The following is a 21,963-nucleotide window of genomic DNA, read 5'->3' as shown; positions in this document are numbered from 1 at the left end:
GTATAGAAAAAAATGTATGGCCAATCCTTGTTTTATAAAAGTAATTCAATTATCCCTGGCTTTTCTGGATGCTGCTGGAAAACACAAAACCTAGTTCTCCCCTGGGCCCCAGGGTAAAAGGCAGGATCAAAAGCTATGTGTCTGCACATATCAGCAGCAGCATCTTGGAGATGCTGAGGTGTGGGAAGCAGAACGTAAATTCATTTTCAGTTCTCAGAGACTCATTTCCACTGTGTTGTCAATCAAATTCTCGGTCCTCTGGGTGCATCAATCCTCCACATGGGCTGCTGCTATCACATTTTGTTACTTACACGGAAATATCAAATATTCTTTGAATAACTGCTTTAGAAATAAGAATGTTATTACTGATGCCTGGTAGAAAATCCTGTTAGAAAGTGAATCTGTACCTAAACAAAGCTTAGCTTGACAAAAGGAATGGATTATGAAATACCAGTCAAAATCCTCGAGGAAGAAATTCTAATCTTTCCAAAATTATCCATCATTTCATATTTTAACACATTCCTTACCACTAACATGGTCAACATATACAAACTAAACAATAAATGTTAGTCTTTGTGTCTGCCATATATTGCACATTATTGCATTTGAGTAAATCATATCCTAGACAAATAAAATTTGTTATTTGTTCCATGCATTTTATAAGCATAGTTAGGTGAGGAAAATATGTCATATGTGGTTTCTGAGATTTATTGCTAAAACCAGTATGGGAGCTGTCTTCTAAGAAACTGACCATCATTATCTTACATGAGGAATAACATGATAAATTACTTTCCTGTGTATTAAAAATTGATAGTATTATTTCTATCCCTTGAAAATAAAAATCATAAGCCCACTTGATTGTCTTTCCTTAGAAAACTCAGAATTTGGTATAATTTTGGCAAAAATATGTAGCTACTTGAATTTTCTCCACCATTCTTTTTTCTACTTCTCACATACAGTCTTAGATTTTATGGAGTTACATGCTTCTTGGCAGATCATTGACTTTTCTTGCACCTTAAGGCCCTCCAGTGACAACCTACTAACCTTCCCTGTAACCAGAGCTTGATGACAGTTATCATTGAATAATCTGAAGAAAACCTAGACTTTTGTCTGCTTTTCACCCATGATTATAGAAAGCTCAGAGCCTACTAAAGAGAAAAAAAAATCTTTCCCACAGAGAACCTACCTCAGTCATGCACCTATATACTTTTATAATTCCATTAGCATTTAATTCTTATATAAAAAGACTGGTAGATGAGTCAGGAGTATTTTGAAGCAGAAAATACAGGTACCATGGCTACTGTGTGGCAGCAGTAGCTGGGTTGGGAAGGAGGATTCATTTGGAGTTAAAGTGGAAATCACTGTGTCTGGATTATGCTGTGAAATGAGATCATGCAGAATGCCAGAGTATGGACTCTACCAAAGCCCAGGAAGCATCACTATCTACATAGAAGTTAAGGATGGAGAAAGGTACAGGAAAAAAAAAAGCAACAAAGATAAGCTTCTAGAAGACCCCAGGTAAACCAAGCGCTGAGGATTATGCTTGTAATCCTAGCTCCTTGGAGGCTGAAGTGAAAAGATTGCCAGCTCATGAATTCAAGGAGAGGGAGATCTGGGAGGAGAGGGAGAGGGAAGGAAGAAGCGGGAGAGAAATTGGATGACCAGGATGTGAATGTGAAGCTGCCAAACTTCCATTGTTTCCTTTTACTACTATGCAGCCTCTGCCACAGGTTTAGAAAAATATTGAGAGTCAAAAGGCATTTTCATGGCAAAAAATGCAAGTATAATTACAAAATATCGGACTTTTAAATAAAGAAGAAAATATATTAGGAATATTAATATGAAAAGAAATCTAAGATTCATGAGCATGTAACAGAATTGGAAATAAAATAGTCACATTTGAAGAAGCCACTATTTTCATAACAGAATTAAATATCTAACATATGCACACACACAAACATACACAAACACACATACACTAACATACACTCAAATGCACATGCACACATAGACACACATATACATACATATATACACACACGCATACATATGTATAAACACACTCACACTCAGGCATATGCATACACATATACACATGCACACACTTGCACACACATACACATAGATACACACACTCTCATACACTCACATCCACATGCATGCATACACACACACACACACACACACATACACATATATATATATATATATATATATATATATATATATATATATATGCACAAACATATACAGATGCAGGTGCTTGCATACACATACATATACGAACACAAAATCACACATGCACACACATATACAGATAAACTTGTGCACTGAAAAATGTCTCAGAATGACACTAAACAGTCACTGTCCTTGGTGTCTGGAAGTGTCGTGTGAAGACCTGAGTCAGTTTGGTATCAACCACTGAGCCAGAATGCTTCAGTGGTCGGCTACATGATGTGAATACTGAACATTTTAGAAAAAAAAAATATGACCGCTTGCTCTGACAATACCATGAAGAGTAAACTGAAAATCAAAGAAGTAGTTTTAAAAGAGGCTGCTCAAAAGTAATAAAAAAAAGAGAGAGAGAGAGATGAAAAAGAGAGGGGCTGTTCAACGCTGCTGACAAAGGAAAACTCCTCTATAAAATCCCTTAATTTCCATGAAACTATAACCACACAATGACAAAGCTGATAGGAGCTACCCAATGTGAACATTCCTTGATGCAAATCCACTTATTTGTCTTGTATGCTTGCAAAAAATTAGGAATGGTTTGTATAATAAACATCATCAACAGAACTTACAGAAGCCCTTTATGCAAATAAATTTGATTTGTGTCATCAGAAACAGAAGCAGATTATCTGTTTAGAAATTCCCAGAGGAGACCCAAGGAGCCACATTGTGATAGCAAAGAATGCATAGCTCCAGTATCATGAATTCATCCTTGTGATGATACCACAAAAATGAGAAACGTGATTTTTCATCAGCCTTGAGAGAGGATGTGGTACCCATTGAACACAGCAATGAAAAGGATGAGAGATTATGTCCATGATGTAGCTGCCTTCATCTCTACAATGACAAGTGAGGGAAATGAAATGAAGGGTTCACGTTTGTGCACATAGTTCGATCTTAGTCCTTAAGCTGAAATCAGAGCACTGGTGCTGCAATGCTGAATTTATTTATATTCACACAGTAGGTTTTGGCTAGAAAATATCATTAATTATGAACAGTTACATGCCTGAAGTTTCTTTTATAAATAAGGTAGTAGAGCTGTTCAATTGCTCATCTCAGGAAACACAAATAAGTCATATTGTCGTGTAATCTTGAAGACGTAAACATTGTCTAACTAGGTTACAGCTGCAGAAAGTGTGAAGTATAACTATACTGAAATATAGTTTCTTCTTAGATGTTAAATATATCAGAAATTCACTTTGAAATGAAATAAACCAGCAAATAGTTTACATGGTACTGAATGACAATATTCAAAGTTATACACATAATATGTGCATAGCTATATTTACAAATAATACATATGCCCGTACATTTATACCTCAACAAATTTACAACCACACCTATTCAAACATATATTTTTATATAAAATAATATGTATTTTATACAAAACTTATCATAGTTGGTTACTTGGAAAATATGGGGTTGGTGAAGAATACCCATCACAGAAATAACCTGAATAGATATATGAGAAGAAAATCACAGTGCATGTGCTTCTGTGCACCACCGCCTCAGCATTAACTTTGATTACCCTTTAGTTTGCTGATCTGTTATAGGGAGAAAACCATATATATATATATATATATATATATATATATATATATATGTACGTACATGCATACATATATATCTTAAATAAATATCCTGTGAAGAACATGAGGAGCTGATCCAGCTCACATCCCTATCTAAACATTAAATTAGAAATTTGATCAGTGTGTTCACATGCTTATACACATCTCAATATTTTCCCTATCTTAACAGTCAGTTTTAAAATCAATACTAATTTTTAGTTTTAGCTTTTCCTATGAAGAACACTTAGGTTCCCAAGTCTGTCATTTATTCAACTATTGCATATTTAAAATTAAGTAAATAATTTAACTCAGTTTTTTTTATTGAGTCTTCCTGTCAGGAATGATATAAAATAATGATGATAAATATCTGTTTCAAATATTTTAGCTCCCTTTACGTCTCCATGTTCTGAAGTGCTCGTTGAGTTCATACAGTGTAATTATTCGAGAACTATTCTTGTATGGTTTTGCGTTGACTGGAGTCAAATGTTAGAAGAGCCTCAACTCTTCGAAGTAAAAGCAATCCTACATTCACATAAAAATTTAGCCACTTCTCACTGCATCACCTAAGAAAAATTCAAATTATATCTCTTACTTAGTTCAGTTACTAGTTTTTGAAAGCTACATACAGATATATGTTTTCAGTAAGTTCATGCTAATAGCTTGATTAAGTGAGTATTGACTGACTTACATAGAAAACAATTCCTTGCTTAAGACTTAAACTCAACAAGGTAAAACCCATTTGCAGTATCAACCATCTATTCCCCTGGCAACTCAGCACCAAGAGGGCAACATTCTGCTAACCATCTAAGGTTCAATTTCAGCTTGGATAGCAAGCACCTTCAGGAGTTGTTGAGTCGATTGACCTCAAAATCTTTGTTTACTCATGTGTAAAGCAGAGTACACATCCAAACTATATTTGGAGAATAATATAAGGTCACACACACAGAGCTCATAAACACTGCAAGTACTTTGTAAATGTTGGTCTTAGAAACTGAGGGACCCATGGCTCCAGCTGCATATGTAGCAGAGGCATCAATGGGAGGAGAGGCCCTTGGTCCTGTGAAGGGTGGTAGAACACCCTCATAAAAACAGGAGGAGGGGGATGGGATAGGGGGTTTCTGGAGGGGAAACTGGGAAAAGGGATAACATTTGAAATGTAAATAAATAAAACATACAATAATTTTTAACAGAAACTGTTTTAACTTTTTTTTTTTTTACAAAATACCCTCTAAAACAACATGTTAGACAACACATTTGACATCCAATTTCACACTTATTTGACCTCTTCATTCTTTCATACTAGGTGGTCATTTCTCAGCTTCAAGTAAGGCAAGATTCCTTGTCATTAACAGGAAATATTAATTTCAATCAGGAGTTATTATAGTAATGTATTTCTCCTCAATTCTGATTCACGTGTGGCTAATCATATGAAGTGGTTCTACCAATGAGAAGAGAGGTGAATCCACAGCACAGCGTACATAGCTATTCATACCTCTGAAAGCTCATCATCACTTTCCATTTGAGAATGACTGCATACAATGCCATGTAGTACTGGAGCTAAGTGTTCCATGAAGAGAAAAAGTTCAAACTCTAAGCAGAAATGTGCAGTGCAAACTGCCTCTCTATATGGCCTATTAAAGCAAGAGTAGACTCCTTCTTTTATGCATTCTTAATAGTGCTCCTTTTACTTGCTCCTAAAAGCATCCTCAAACTGATGTTATTTCATTATGAAGGTATTCTCTAAGTCAACCACACGATGATGACCTGTTTAATTATTAATAGTTCCAGTGTTTCACCATAAGAAAAGCCATTCGAATAAGTAACATATTTAAATATTTATATGGCATAGTCCTTAATGAATTACACTAGTAACCTACTCACTTGGCTCTCCCACATTAAAGATACCATAAAACACACTCTACTATCAGAAAATGTGATTGATCCTCCATCAAAATTCCCTTTGTAAGTCATTAAAATATGTCCTTGTTTACCCAATGAACAGTCACCAAACCCAAGTCACCCAACCGGAAAAAAAAAAACAAAAAACAAATATGGATCTATTTGTTTGTACTTTTAAAGCACCTTTGTGCTGTGATTGGTAATGTCAGTAGTAGTTCACATTCCTCCCAGCTATGGATGCCTGCTCAATCTGTCTTTATTGACACTCTGATTATTTTTTTTTTGTAAACTGCATTCTATCTACCACAAAGCTTTATTATATCAAAGCATTTTTTTTAATTTAATCCCTGCTGAACAATAATATTGAGATTGTTTACATCTACTTCTTGGTCATGTATAGGGAAGTATAATGTCAGCCCTTTGCCCCATTACCTTTAATTAGCACTTTAATAATTTCAGCCCATTTTAAACTATGCCACTTCTCTCTCCCTTTCTTTCTTTGTTTTCTTTTTCCTGTGTTGCTTTTTATTCATTCAAAATCCTTTAATTGTATATTTAATATGTTATCACTTAGCAGAAGTCTATTTTGTCAGTGCTCCCCTCAGGTTTTAGGTTGATAACAATTTTGCTGATGATTGATTGACTTTGTTGGTGCTGATATTTGACTTTTGTTTTGTTTCACAGAACTCTGTTTATCTACTCTTGCTGCCTTGCTTATGGTTTAGGCTCACATGATCCAGTGGTTCTTTTTTGAAATATAATGGAACGGAATGAAATCTGTATCTCACAGAAGCACCTGCCTACCAGGTTCACTGTATCACTGTTTACAGTGCCGACTCTATACCCAAGGACATTTGGCTAAATTGTATGAGACATGCACACAAAATATAATACTAATAAGCTCAAATTTTTAAAAAAAGAAATACTATTATATGAAGAAATTTAAATGGACCTATAGAACATCTCAATATATAAAATTATCCAAGCATAGAAAGGCAAATATTATTACAGTTTCCTGCAAAAGTTAGTATTAAACTCAGGAAAGCAAACACTAGAATGCTAGTTGGCAGAAGATAAGGGAGGGGCATGAGGAAGATGCTGGATTAAAAGTGTACAGTTACATTAAGATAATTTAAACAATTGCTAGAAATTGCTGTGTAGAATTCTTACTATGGCTAATAATACCACGTGACACACTTCAAAGTTTTTAAGAAATCATACCCTACATGTTCTCAGCACAAAAAGATAATTATTAAAATATTTTATTTGCTTGAGTAATAATATCACAGTACATCAAAACACCACTTTGTCCTCTACAACTACACGTGATTTTGTCGCTGTTACCTTTCTAGGGTTGGAACTGAAAAAACATGTTTGGAAAGTAAGGAAAGAACCAGAAAGTACAGCCGTTTCTGGGACTTGCTCAGACTGATCAGAGACAGACTACTTCTTTACAAGATAATCTTGAGTAAGTGGAACAACCATTCTCCATCCTAACATATGCTACATCCCATTCTATGTAATGCAGTTTATCACTTGTTAAAAACCCCTGCACAAGATTGAATAATAAAAAATAAGAATTAAGGAATGGGCTGAAGGACCTGAAGGGGATTACAACCCCATAGGAAGAACAACAGTATCAGTTAATTGGACCCCTAAGTAAGAGCTCCCAGGGACTAAATCACTAATGAAAGTGAAGAAATGGGCCAGTCCATGGCTCCTGCTACATATGTAGCAGAGGACTGCCTTATCTGGCTGGCATCAGTGAGAGGGGAGGTGCTTGGTCCCGTGGAGGCTTGATGCCCCAGAGAAGGGATATGCTACAGTGGTGAGACAGGAGTTGGTGAGTGGGTGGGTGAGCACCCTCTTACAGGCAAAGGGAACAGGGATAGAGGTGGGGGGTTTGCAGAGGGGAGACCCAGAAGAGGGATAGCACTTGAAATGTAAATAAATAAAATGACTAATAATAAAAAAGTAAACTAATGCATAGGAAAATATGCTGGGGAGTTATTAGAGTTATTCTCCTTCATTTAATTAGTTCAACAAATTTTTATAAATATTGTGTTCACAGAGAAAGCAATGAAGTGTCTAGTCATTCTGTGTTTTTCTGGACATTTCCTATACACATCCGTGCAGGTAATGGTGCCAGATCAAAGTTTGTGTGAGCAGTCACCCACATTCCATCCTCTTCTAGGGGGTGAACAAATTTTTCTATTAGTACTTACATTTTTTCTTTGTTCCTCAAAACAAAACTGTTTTTTTCTCTAAGTATTCACTTTTCTTTCAACTCCAGCTCCCTGAATGTACTCTGCTTGGAGAAGAGATATGTTGGGTGCTCTTAATTAGTATTTTTAAAAACTAAACTTCTCCTGGCACACAGTGACATCCATATGCATCATTTGAAAAATGGAGGATTCCAATCGGAGGCGGGGTGGGGCAGGTAAAAGACAGCTGAATAGGAAGACGTAAGAAGAAGATGACAAATCATAAATGCTTATTTCCGTTCATATGCCATAGTTTACTACTTCAATTGTCCTAGCTTAAATGAGGTATATTCTGCCCAAAGAAGTCGTTCATTACCAGCTGCTAAGAAGAACATTTTTGATAAAATATTTCACTACAATGCAAGATTTACAGTAGCCTCTTGGAGGGCTGCATAATGCTCAGAATTCTGTTCCATTCCATCTTGTAATAAAGAAAGTAGGATACTGAAGTTGGACACTTAATAACCATTTTGGATAGGGCAATTAAGGCATGCATAAGCCAGGGAAGGGGACATGAAGTCATTGGATACGTTCTTGAGTTTTGATTTTTAAAGCACAAGCCATCTCCCATCCCTGGAGATGTTGGATGTGTTCCCGTTCGACCTTTGAGGGGGCTTTGAAATGAAATGACTCATCTAGATTAACAATTGCCATGATTATGAATTAGGTACGATCTGAGGAAGAAATGAGAGTGAAATGGGTGAATCAGCACGACTACTTAATCACTAATTGAGAGTTGTATTTGAAGTTAAAAGAAAAAATACCCCCAGAAGGTTCATGAGAAAGAACGAGTGAGCAGACAAATGGTTGTTCTGTAAGGTACTCTGAGGTATTGCAAAATGCACTTTGTACAGTTCAATGCTTTCATCTCTGGAGGTAGTCCTTGAAAATGCCTTCAGAAAGTCATCAAAGAGGGGTAAAATAAAGGTGGCTACCAGGCAAAAGAGGATTTCAGATGATAAATTAACTTCATTAAAATAATCAAAGAGCCTAGAAAAAAAAAAAACAGGGTAAAAATTTAACTGTATTTTTTCTCTTTTTTTCCTATAGGTACAATTTAGAATAGCTTTGCCATGACCATTGAATACATGAGCAATGCTTAATCATCTTCCAAGATTGTGTTAATTTTAAGGAGTGGCTCCATTGACATATTAGACATATCTTGGTGACAATATTTGTGTTTATTGTAGTATTGCAAATTAAATCTATTGTCTTAGATTATTTTTCATTTCTTTTGTATTTCATTTCTATAGGTACATAGATTCCTATATGTATGTATTTTAGAAAGATATTAGGGAGTCAGAGAGACAAAGAGAGACAGAGTTAGAGACAGAGAGAGACAGAGAGAGAGACTGAGAGAGACAGAGAGAGTCAGAGAGACAAAGAGAGACAGAGTTAGAGACAGAGAGAGACAGAGAGAGAGACTGAGAGAGACAGAGAGAGTCAGAGAGACAAAGAGAGACAGAGTTAGAGACAGAGAGAGACAGAGAGAGAGACTGAGAGAGACAGAGAGAGTCAGAGAGACAAAGAGAGACAAAGACAGGTCTGGAGTCTAAACTCCATTAATATCTCCAGTGGTTTACATATATAGGGTTTTAAATGTTAACTTTTTTAGAATTAATGAACTTTTCATTGACAGTCAAATTACTTTTCTGTGAGGAAGTAAGGTCAGCGGTAAAGTAGGGCAACCATGCTACTCCTTATAAATTAAATAATGACTCCTAATTTATGGGAAGAACATGGTTTGTCACATTCATGGTCCCAATATATACAAAACACTTGAAATAAGTGCCTAGGCCAACAAATACATTCCTAACCAACTTAACCATTACCCGAACCCAGGATCAAATATATTTTAAAATAAACCTGACACTTTGGTTTGCTCTGTTCTAGTTAAGATGTAAATATTCACTCAGTATTTATTTGGTAAACATACATTGTTTTTCCAAGAAAACACATACTGATTTACAATGAAGTCTCTATAGGAAGGGAAGCCAGTATTGGAAGGCTTGCTTGCATTTGTGGTATTCGCAGAGAAGACAGTGATGAAATGTGAAATATCTGTTGAGCTGAATTTAAGAACATTGCAATTTTGAGGAGTAACAAGTAGGTAGTAATTACTTGACACATGATAGAAGAATGAATGATATCCTCAGTGGTATGGGGTTAAAGCTAAGTGATAAAGAAATGTAAAATTCTGAGCATTAAATGGTTTTTTTAAACAGTATGAAATGAACAAGCCACACAGGCACAAATTTTAAATCCAGGAATTCAGGGCAAATGTCTTCAGCTTACATCCCAGCACACAAGAAATTCTAGCAAAGAGTGGTATAGAAAACACATAAAATGTAAGAATAACTGTTCTGAGTTCAATGCTCATAATAGATGGGATGAGGAGTTGAGTGCTAATTAGCATCCCTAGCATCCAGAGAATCAGCCCAAAGGTAAAGACCACAGAACACAAATGTGCACACAATGAGACATTATTTAAACAACTCCCTAATTCACAGTGTCCAAACAAACATTGAGGTAAAGGCAGAAATATATTTAAAAGCTGTGGACTATATAAGGTGAAATATCCATATAAATTTTAAGTATTTCTTTTAGAATAAGGAGCTTTATGTCTTTAAGATACTGTGTACTTCATTCTAATTTGGTCACACTAATTTTCAGGGTAACTGTTGCTCTTGAAATTGGTAAATTAACATTGACTGTAGAGTCTCTTGTTTCGTTGTATGTCTCATAGTGCACACGCCATACATTTAAATATGCTGAGTTTTATTTAACTTTCAGTGATTGATATTTAGAATCTTGTACCTGATATATATGTATATATATATGGTATATATATATATATATATATATATATATATATATATATATATTGTTATAAGCACACACGAGTTTACATATACATATATTCATATATACATATATATGCATTTATATATGTATATACAATATATATTATTTTGTGATTGGGTATGAGAAAAACTCCCGTTTCAAAGAGTTGACACGTTGCTTAATTTCAGTATGTATGAATTTATAGAAAGGAAGGTAACAGCTTTCAAATACTAGAAGGTATTTCTAAAAAAAGGCTGTTTCTTACAATCTTTATATGTCCCGCTCTTCACATGCTTCTCATACACAACAAAGAATGAAGTGTTGTGTAAGAAGGCATTTGTACCACCCTCTTTGTTCATGCTCCTTGCATGTAGTGATGTATGCAGAACACAAAGTTGTGATTTTGCTGTTCAAAGGCAAAAATGAAATTGTTCTGCGTGGGTAGTATGCTCAGTACTTTAATCTACAGAAATCTATATATGAGTAAAAACTGGAAATGTAAAAATGATAAGATTGTTCTGTACTAAAAATAGTACACATTTTCCTATAAAGGACAGGGCGCTTCACTTTAAAGGGGATGAAGATGACAGCTCCTCTAAGGTGGGATGCTTCCTTGGAGTGCCCCAGGATTAGTTTCAATACCCAGCCTCACCTCAAACTCACACATGCACAATCACACATGCATGCATGCCCATGCACATACTCATGTGCTCCCCCTCCCCCTACCTCTCCCCCTCCCCCTCTCCAGGTCTCTCATAAAACAATATGTAGGTGTACTTATGTCGGTGCAGGAAACCTATCAACATAATATGATGTGTCTTAAGAAAATCTCATCTGTACAGTTGGCATGTAGAGATGTGCCTTTGATATTATAATTGCACATCCTCAATCCCAAGACACCTTGGTATTATAAAAATAAGAAATTATAATGTCAAATCTTATGAAAATACAATAAGAGGAAAAACATTCAAAACTCTCAGAGATCTGTGGCCTAGCCATAACAAGAGCACACAATCATAATGATGACATTAGATAGGGAATGTGATTTACATAACAGTGTTAACTACAAGCTATATTAGTGTAATTTCTACTGGTATTTGTACCCAGTTTCTGCAGATATTTGAGTCAAGATTCAAGGCATGGAGAGCATTCATCAGGAAGTGAAACTTTTTTTTAAAAAAATGCAAAGAATAAAGTAAATAAACAGAATTTTGCCCAAGGCAATGTGATTTCAACGGTCCTTCAGTAGCCATTTTACCTTAGCAGAGATAAATGTTAGTGGTAATAGTTTCCTAGATCCCCAACACAAGCCAACACTTACAGTGGAAGAAGGTGCATCAGTGGATTTTCTTCGTTTGATTTTGTCTTCAGGCATTGCTGCAGTTTTTGTGTTTACAAGAAAGTTTGCTCTTGGCCATTTAAAAACTAAAGAGCTGGAGAAAAGACTCCATCAATCAACACCTTTCCTTCGCCATGGTGGATCATTTCACTATTTACCTTCAGTGAGTAAGGATAGATGTGTCAAGATATACATACTGGAACAGAAGCACTGAAATACAGCTTGAATGTGTTTAATGACCATTGACTATAAATTTGGGAAGGCAGTCCAGAGAACACACTTAAAAGCTCTACACAAATCAGTCACTCTCAATCGCAGGTACATCATCTATGAAATATGACTTAATCAGGAATAAATGAGGTAATGAGTCAACTGCTCACCACAGTTACACAGCATAAAATTGGCACTCAAAATATTATTCCCTTTAATTTCCCTTGGACACTAATGGAAACATTTTCAGTTGGGTGTGCACAGTGCCTAAAGTCTTTGTGTGCCATATGAGGTCTTAGTTTTCTACAACTATATATATTAGTGTTTGTGACTGTGATGTCAAGTATGTGTACATACCTATTCATGTGTATGTTTGTGCATAAATGTATAGGCACATGGATATACAATGTTATATGTGATACAATGATCTAGATTGAGTGGCTATCTCCACTTATTTATTCTTTTTTTTTTCTACGAGCACCTCAGTGAACCTGTAGACTCCTGATTTTGGCTAAGCTGGCGAGGGTTGGTACTCAGAGGCTACACCTGACCTCGCAACCCTACAGAGATGCCAACTGCATACAACTGTGTTCAGGTTTTTATGTGGGTGTGAATCTTCTCTAGACATGCACATCCATCACTTTTCCAGCTAGGCCATTTTGTTCAGACACAGTGTTCCACAGTTATAATTATTCACACATACTAATTACAAGGGTCATCTAGGTTTTCCTGTGACATTTACACATACACACCTATACTGCCCTTTAATCAACTCCACTCTCTCTGCCAGTCCTCTGTTATGTATTTTTTTTTCTTTTGTTCTATTCTCCCAAGAATAGCTTTTAAAGCTATGGACAAGAGGAGAAAATTATTTAAGTGGAAATTCTGAAATCATCGCAAAGTTTGAAAACTTTCCCCAAATACCATATGTGTATGTGTGTTAAACATATGCTAAACATTAATTAAAATACAAATTCTGACACAATAGCAAGATAAAAGTAGATAATAAGCAAAGGTAAGTAATAACTTTGAGAGGAAAAATAAAATCATTCCTTTTAAAAAAATGTCATTGGAATTTTTAACTAGGTGCCTGAATAATACTTTTAAAGAGATAATCATGAAAAAAATCGAAATTGCCACAAATATTATTTTATTGCATTGCATTATTGTTATTGAAATATTATCATTCTTTCTGTCTGATAAGTTCAGTATTTTAAGTACTCCCTTCTCCCTTCTTTATTTGTATTGGATATTTTATTTATTTACATTTCAAATGTTATCCTCAGTCTTTCAAATTAAACTTGTATGAAAGATTTATGTTTGCAGCCAGGCCAGGTGGTTCATGACTTTGATTTCAGCATTTTGAAGGCAGAGAGGGCAGTGACCTCTGAAAGTTCAGGGCCAAGCATAGTCTACATAACAAGTTTTAGGACAGACAGATCTATGAAATATGGAAGCTCATCTCAAAAAGTGCATATAAAATTTGATAAAAGATCCATTACTTTCAGAGAATCATATGTATATCCACTGATTCCCTCTTCATCCATCTGTATCTGGTCAGCAGTTTTACAAACATCTTTATCAAGTCACTTTCCTTTTCAATAGGCAGGCCCCAAAGGTCTACCTATCAAACTTAGTCTTGCTCCAATATCCTACCATGGATGCCATGACTGATCTTTCCAAACCATCCAATAGATTAGACAACTGAATAAATCTTCCAACTTGATATTTTGAACTGGGTTATTCCTGTGGTTGACACAACTGCATCCTTTCCTAAAATTGGGTTGTGTTGTTTCATCTCCTCTATCATTGCCTTCATTTCCTCTAGGTATGGTGAAGCTCTCTGCTCTACTGAGGTAAAATGCAGGTTCATGAATATAGGCTTGGCTTTAGCTGTATTTTATGTTCAAGTAATGATCTCCCAGTTTCAAACTTGATATTTATAGTTTCTTTGCCTTCTGTTACCATGAGAAAGGGAAAGAAACAGGAGATAGTAGAGTATGTCACAGCTGAGCCTCACCATGAAGAGTCAATGAATTTTCATTAAGATACAGGATGAATGCCAAGGAGTCTCTAGGACTGTGGAACAATCAATCATATGATATCTTGATATCTTCTGCCATTTCATATCATTTTGCTGGAAAGTTTATTGCTTTCTCACATGAATCTGATTTTTTCAACCTATATTCTTTTATTTCCTCAACTACCAATATGGATTATCATTCTCTTTCAATCCACACACATAAAGATATTTTCTACAAAACAACAAACTTTATTTTTTAAATGCCATGAGATAGAAGTAACGTTTAAGTACTTAATTCCAAATAATGACTGATCACAATGGATATGAGTAATTAGATTATTGCTCTGTATTGTAATTTTTAATCAATAATAATATAAAAGGACAAAAATCTCCATAGAGTCTTGATAAATTTGAGTTACAGCGTGACTACAACAACCTCAATCAAGAATATAGTTAGCAGGTACTCCCTTTATATACCATCCAAGGCTTGTCAATGTTTCCCTGTGCATGCTTGTGAGTTGTATGTGTTTGTGTGCTCTTGTTGTTGTTTTTGCTGATATTGCGGTTGTTGATGGTGTGTAAGATTGATGCCTGCCTTTTGAAGTGTTGGGAATCAGACCAAGTGTCTCATAAGTAGGAAGCACACACAGTATAAACTGAGCCATACCCTCATGACCGCATTTTCACATTTCCAACTTTTTACCTGTCTCCATTTTTTTTAACTTAACAAACAAGCCATTGATATCAATTTGTATTCAATATGCTTTTGAGTGAGGGGGTACTGTCAAGGGCACATATGGCTTAATGATTGCCACATGCTTAAATAAACCTGGCTCTCCCTCTCCGGGATATCATCAACTGTCCATAGCATCTCAGTTACATGTCAGGGTTGATGAGTCTCTCAGACATTCTTGTCAGAACTACTGTTGCCCTGATCTTGTTCAGGCCTTGTGCCGGCAGCCACAGGGCTGTGAATTCAAGGACTATTCTGAAACTGTTACTTCTGTTAATTTACTGGCTCTCACACTCTCTAAATTTTTAAATCTGCGTAAAAGTTTGCTGTTGCCTGAAGTGAGTTAAGCATGTGGACTAATTAGATCTCTGGTAATTACCCATTTGCTTTTCTATCTGATATCCTCTAAGTTCACTTATCCTAATATGTGCCTACCCTAACACTCCAGTGTAACTTATAAGTGCAAGACATTTTACCAACACCATCTTGCAAATTGAAAAGTAATACATGTGTCTTTTGAGCTTAAGTGGAACCTCACACGGTTGTTCATTAAAAAAAATTCTAATACGTTTGTCTAATAAGGTGTCTGGAACAATGAATATATAAATAAATAAATCATAATTAATGGATTCAATGATGGGAGAGTTCCATTCTTCAGTGGATTAGAGTCTCTAACCATATAAAATATTTCTAATTACAAAGGAAATTTTATGATTTTGTGCAAATGAATAAGTGATACAATTCTATACATTATTACATTTTATCTGTATGGTGATTGTTGAATATGATAAACAACACCATGTGCAATATGTTCAATATTTTACAGATATCACTATCACAACAACCTTTAGTGGCTGAGCATCTAGGTCAAGCACTGGCATATGTTAATGTCCAAGTTTTCTTTTTTTTTAAATATTTTTATTAGGTATTTTCCTCATTTACATTTCCAATGCTATCCCAAAAGTCCCCCANACCCCCCCCCACTCCCTTACCCACCCACTCCCACTTTTTGGCCCTGGCATTCCCCTGTACTGGGGCATATAAAGTTTGCAAGTCCAATGGGCCTCTCTTTCCAGTGATGGCCGACTAGGCCATCTTTTGATACATATGCAGCTAGAGTCAAGAGCTCACAGTCAGCTATTGGATGGATCACAGGGCCCCCAATGGAGGAGCTGGAGAAAGTACCCAAGGAGCTAAAGGGATCTGCAACCCTATAGGTGGAACAACATTATGAACTAACCAGTACCCCGGAGCTCTTGACTCTAGCTGCATATGTACCAAATTTTCAATGAGCAAATAGGTGTTCTGTGAATTTCAGTTGCTTCTTCAAGGTCAAGGGACCCTTGGTCACCCGGGCATTATGCTCTCAGAGGCAATGACTAGTTCTTTCCCTGTAAAATAATTTAATAGTGCAAAACCAAAACCCTATGATCAACCCAAAGACCTTCAAAGATATCTTGTCATATCTATGGTGACAAAGATTCTTAAAATTCTTTAGCACCCCTCTTAATCATTTTCATCTAGAAGTGTCTATGATCATGACATCAGAGCCCTCTAACATAACTAGTGGTTCTTGATTAATTGATAGAGGCGCTGTAAATGTGTGTGCCTAAGAAAAATGCTGTCATCTATTTAGTAGTAGGACCATTCTAATTTAAAACAGTGAAGAACCATTAAAATATGTAAATGGGTAGCACCGGAGAAGTACATGTGTTTGCTGAACGATTAATGGCAGCTCAACTCTGTTAAATGGCAGAATGTTACTTTTAATAAAAGGGCCAGTTGCTTCTTAATGGGTTCCTTTACCATGTAATTTGAAAAATTAAAACTAATTGATAATCTTTTAAATACTCTTAGCCTCCCTGTAATTGGCAGGATATGAAGATGCAAGAAACTCAGAATTTTCTGAATTTAGCAAAACCAGAAAATCATGTGTCTTTCCTTTATAAGACCACTAATGTTGTTTGAATGACTTTCCATATACCCAGAGACATATTAATGACATAATACGTAAAAATAAGGAAATGGCAGTAATAACAAGGCGAGTGCTTAACAGATGCTCTCACCTCCTAGCGGAACACTTTTCTCTACACGATCAGAGGTGCACTGATTCAGACAATGATCCTTAAAAAGAGGCAAGCTAAAATGAGTTCCCCAATGTCAGATGCCAGCAGAAGCAGCAGGACCAGATCTAGAGACTTCCCAACATTCTACCCAGCCCTTCAGCTCTTGCCTGTGAAAAACAAACTCCACAGTTGAGCCTGGTTCCTGGCTTCAGACTGCACAGCACCTTTCTCTGTCTCACAGCAAACCAGCCCATTTGTGAAAGAAGGCCATGTTATTTACAAAATTACTCGAAGCTTGACCTTTTCCCTTTACTGAATGGAGTTCTTTTGTTCCCTTAATTGCTTCTCCTGTAAGATATTACGTCCTAGTGAACTTCAGTCCCCTGTGCCAAGGAAGAAACTCATCAGACACTAGGGACCGTCCACCTGTGCCTACTGCTCACTGGGCTCAGAGTCAGCTTGAGAAATGAAAGAGAGAACAGCAGGCATCAAGCCGGGGAGGGAATCCTCTGAGCTGTTCACTGACAAAAGAAATATTAATTTATAGAGCCTATATTCCCTAAGTTAGATGGACATTCAGTTAGTTCAATAGAAACGTCACAGAAAGAGAATGCAGGCAAAGAATTAGATCAGGGTGGACAGAGAAAGGGTTCAAGAGAGGCTATATGTCATAGCCTATACATAGTGGGCATTTGTGGATTTGGCTCGTAGGCATCCACATGCCTGCTCTTTCTTCAGAAGGTACAGACCTCTCCAATGCACAATTATTAGCATTTGCCTAGGAAAAATCAAATATAAGCAGATGTCCAGATTCGCTCACCGAGTGGGCTTCTCACAGAACCCTCCCCCACATTTTAGGTTAAAGGATGCTATGTATGGTTGACACAGTTTTTAAAGAGAATGGAATAACCCTGCTGGGTTTCAGTGGAGCAGCATTTCTGTTTTACATGTGTGAACCACAGTAACAGACTGGCATTAATCATATTAGATGGTTCTTAAAAGGAGACGAAAATGATTTTTAAACACCTGGAAAGTTTCAGAAGCTGCCCATCCCTATTTCAGACTGGGAATTAGACTTAAAGACAGCACATGCCCTGTTAATGAGAGACTCACTGGAGATTTATGACAGCAGAGCCTGGAACTGAGTCTTAAAGAGAAGGTAAAAATAAATGCACACGTTAAGTAATTATAAATTCCTTTCCATGGGCAACTAAGTTCAGAGTTGACAACCTTCTTTCCTTAGATATTAATCTTTCATTGGAAATGGAAGGCTTTCAAAAGAATATTTCTATTTCAATTTTTAATAAAAAAATCTCTCATCTCCATGAACAATAACACTGATCTGAAAGTAAGGACTGGAGTTAATAGGTCTTGTTAGCTAATTATGGGACTGGCATCCACTTAAGTTAGGTTTTTTTTTTTTTTTCACTTGAGCCATTTTCTTCCATTCTACTGTTGTGGTTCAAAACGTTTTGACTACTTAAAAGGGAATACATCATCGTTGCCTTTCCCCAGTCAAACTGCACACCACTTTCTCAAGCAATAGCTTCAATCATGCTTCATAAAATCCCCTGCAAGTATATTGTTGGAAACGTAAATCAGCCATCTGAGCTTTTAGTATTTCCAAGGCAAACCTGAGGGTCACTGTCTTGTAGGTTTTCATGGCTCCATTAAAAAAAAAAAAAAAAAAAAAAAAAAAAAAAAAAAAAATAAGAAAGAAAGAAAGAAAAAAAAAAAAAAAAAAAAAAAAAAAAAAGAACAAACAGAAATGCGACTTACACATGGTTCANGAACAAACAGAAATGCGACTTACACATGGTTCATTTAAAAAAGAGAAAAAAATAAAAAAGCTCCCAATGGTGTGTGTCTGATACTTGCGGCTGCACCCGTAATTAGAGAAGAAAACAGCAGCCTAGCGAAATTTAGACTCCAGGATAAGGATTTCTGTTTCCAGGCGTCTTTGACTTCCTTACAGCACATGGCACAGCGATACTACATGCTTGTTCACAGAAAAGCTAGTTCCCCCGGATACTCAACTAAGGGTGTCTGCATGACATGCCACTGCACGAGACAGAGAGATCTTCTTTACAAAGATGCCATCCGTCTGTCCTGTTTCATTGACGAGGAATATGGGTTCCCCTGCAGGCAGGCTTCCTTGCCACAGTTCTCCTCTCTCACCACCCTGCGTGCTGATTATAAATCAGCTAAATCACAATTTCAAATACAGGCTACATCTAGAGACCCAAAGTGTATCTGCCTTTGTGTACTGTTTATGCCTAGCTACTTAAACATTCCAACCTTTCCCCTTTCCCTGAATTCCAGCACACTTGGCATCAGCGATGATAAATGCACAGACTCTACAACTGGGATGATTTCCTCCAGTCAGCGCACAGTGTAATCATCAATTGGCACAAACTTGCCCCCATATTACTTCACACTACACTCTCCTAATTGCAATTGCATCTAAGTTAGATTTTTCAGACTGCCTTGTTTGAATTCAGAACTGCCTGCCCATGTTATAAATGAACAGTTAAACACAACTGCCAACCCAACCCACCCACAAAATGACAGCTCTGTATCTTGTAGTGAACAAGGGTATGCTGATCTTTGCAAGAGAGGTGAATGGATTAATGAACAAGACTAATATGAGCTTCCGATGGATCTATCTGCATTTTTTTTTCTGAGACTGAAATATTACCCATCCTCTGTTAGGATGGCAGAAAGAGGCACTTTATAAATGAGAGCAGTATCTAGCATGTGAATTTGTACTTCAGAACATAAAAATCTACATCCCATCGCGGTTCATCATTTGCTAACACAGTAGTTTCAGAGAAAGACAGAGAAAGGAAGTCTTTACATCCAAAATGCCAAGCCCTACTGAGGGATGATAGAAGGACAGTGGGTGCAAGAGCAGAAACAAGCATTTCTTGCTTAAAATGGAGTTATACCACCCCCTGCTGGACCACATGAGCAACGCAGAAGCGGTGGGGAAAAATGCTTAGAATTGGATTTAGAGAACATATTTTAACTTATCTTGCATTTTATTAATTTCACAGAAAATGCCGCACAAAAAATATGGCATTCCTGCACTTTCATGTGATAGGAGAATCATGGATATTACCTTTGCCTTTCAGACTTCCACCAGTGCATATTTTGGTATTTTGTCTCCCCCCAATTAAATGTCCAAACTTGTCTGGACAGTTCAAAACGTTTCAAATGATTGTGAATATATTTTATGTGAACGTAGACTATGGAAGTCAGAATGATAAATGCATAATGCCTATCATCTATATACAGATTAGCAAAGATTGCTTCAACCAATTGTCCCTAGGGTTATTCTAACACGTTTTTTTTTTCTCTCTCCCCCACCCAAATTAAAAAATAAATAAATAAAAAGCTCCCCAGTACTCCCAGTGCTCCCCAACCTTCCAAATCCCTTACAGGTGTAATTCAAATCCAATGATAGATCGTGTTCAGATTATGCTATATTCAAAGGAGGGGGGGGGTCACAATGAACGCCTGCAACACAACCCTAGTTTTAGCCATTTGCTGTTTTACAGCATCTATGGCCCCTGTTAGTTTCCAACATAAATAAGCCATCAAACGTTCACTTCACAGCCCACCCCCTCCAAAAAAAAAAAAATTGGTGTTGGGAAAGAAGAAAAGAATCTCCAAGAATTGAATTTCTTGCACACCACAGAGATTTTTGATAAACGACTTTAATGCTGGTAGTTTTTGCCTGTTCTGTAAAACATCACCGTGCCCTTCCCTTCCGCAACCTCAGATATTTAACTGTGAATACACACCAACACACTCGTCCAATTTCGGGTAATAAGAGAGAATAAGCCAAAAAAAAAAAAAAAAAAATCCCAGAAACTAGAGCAATTTTCCCTCCCCTGATCTCTTTTACACCGACGATGCCTATCTCCAATCCCGCACGGTCTCCTCTTATTTAAGGGGTCTTTCGAGCACACGGATAGAATTTGAGGGGCCGCGTAAAGAAAGAGGTAAAATCCCAACAGTCGCCTCAAGAACCACCGCAACTTTGGTGCCTCGGTTTCGTGGCCCCGGGTGCCTCGCTCTTTGCCTCTCCGGGTTGGGTGGAGAGGGGGAGGGAAAGTGAAGCAAGAAAGCCGCACACTCCTACCTTGCCCGCTCCTGACAAGCAACCCGAGCAGGTAGAAGGAGAGGAGGAGGCTCATGTTCAGGACGTGACACCGGCGGACAGTTCCAAAGTTATTAAGTCCAGCCCGGGAGAGAGAACCTTCCGCTGCCACGGCCGCCTCTGCTAGCCCGCCGCCGCTCCCGGGTGCCCCAGCCGCCCGCAGCCCGCCGCGCGCTCCTCCTCGCAAAGTGACTGCAAGCTCCGCGCCTTGCCGCACTATATCCAGGCGGCGGCGGCGGCGGCAGCAGCGGCCGCCGCGGCGGCAGCGGAGCCGGCGGGAGGAGGCGGGGGCGGGACGGGGCGGGGAGGCGCGGCCCCGGCGGATCCCTCCGCGCGCTCGCCTTGCGAGCCAGGCACGCGCGGCCCCGGGATTCGTCCGCAGTGGAGCCCCAGCCACGGGTTCGAGCCCAGGAGTCCCCGGCTTTTCTAGCTATGCGGATGGTGCATGCTCACAGGGAACAGGGAAGCCTGGACACCTGCAGCCTCCGACTCTTTTGCGACCCCGCAGGTGTGGCCCGGTTGCTGAGTACTGCAGAGGGCGAGCCTCAGAGGCACGGGACTTGAGTACTGGGGAAGTATTGACCTTTGGTTCCTACAGAGCTGGGGTGGCAGGGTCTGTGTCT

General features: G+C 37.7%; 1 protein-coding gene across 2 annotated transcripts in view; it reads right to left on the bottom strand.

The window, feature by feature from the left end:
- Positions 1 to 21,601, bottom strand: part of Ncam2 (neural cell adhesion molecule 2) — a 426,237-nt gene extending 404,636 nt beyond the window's left edge. Inside the window, exon 1 of one of the 2 annotated variants that reach the window (XM_021184925.1) lies at positions 21,323 to 21,601. In XM_021184925.1, the coding sequence (XP_021040584.1) occupies positions 21,323 to 21,377 (55 nt within the window). In that variant the 5' untranslated portion in view covers positions 21,378 to 21,601. The remainder of the gene's footprint in view (positions 1 to 21,322) is intronic. The other variant, XM_021184926.2, reaches the window with a different exon arrangement.
- Between the last annotated feature and the right edge of the window lie 362 nt (positions 21,602 to 21,963).

The sequence above is a fragment of the Mus caroli genome, chromosome 16, assembly GCF_900094665.2.
Source record: "Mus caroli chromosome 16, CAROLI_EIJ_v1.1, whole genome shotgun sequence".
Taxonomy (NCBI): Eukaryota; Metazoa; Chordata; class Mammalia; order Rodentia; family Muridae; genus Mus; species Mus caroli.
Note: the sequence above shows the minus strand (reverse complement) of the source record. Positions and strands in the feature narration are given on the sequence as shown.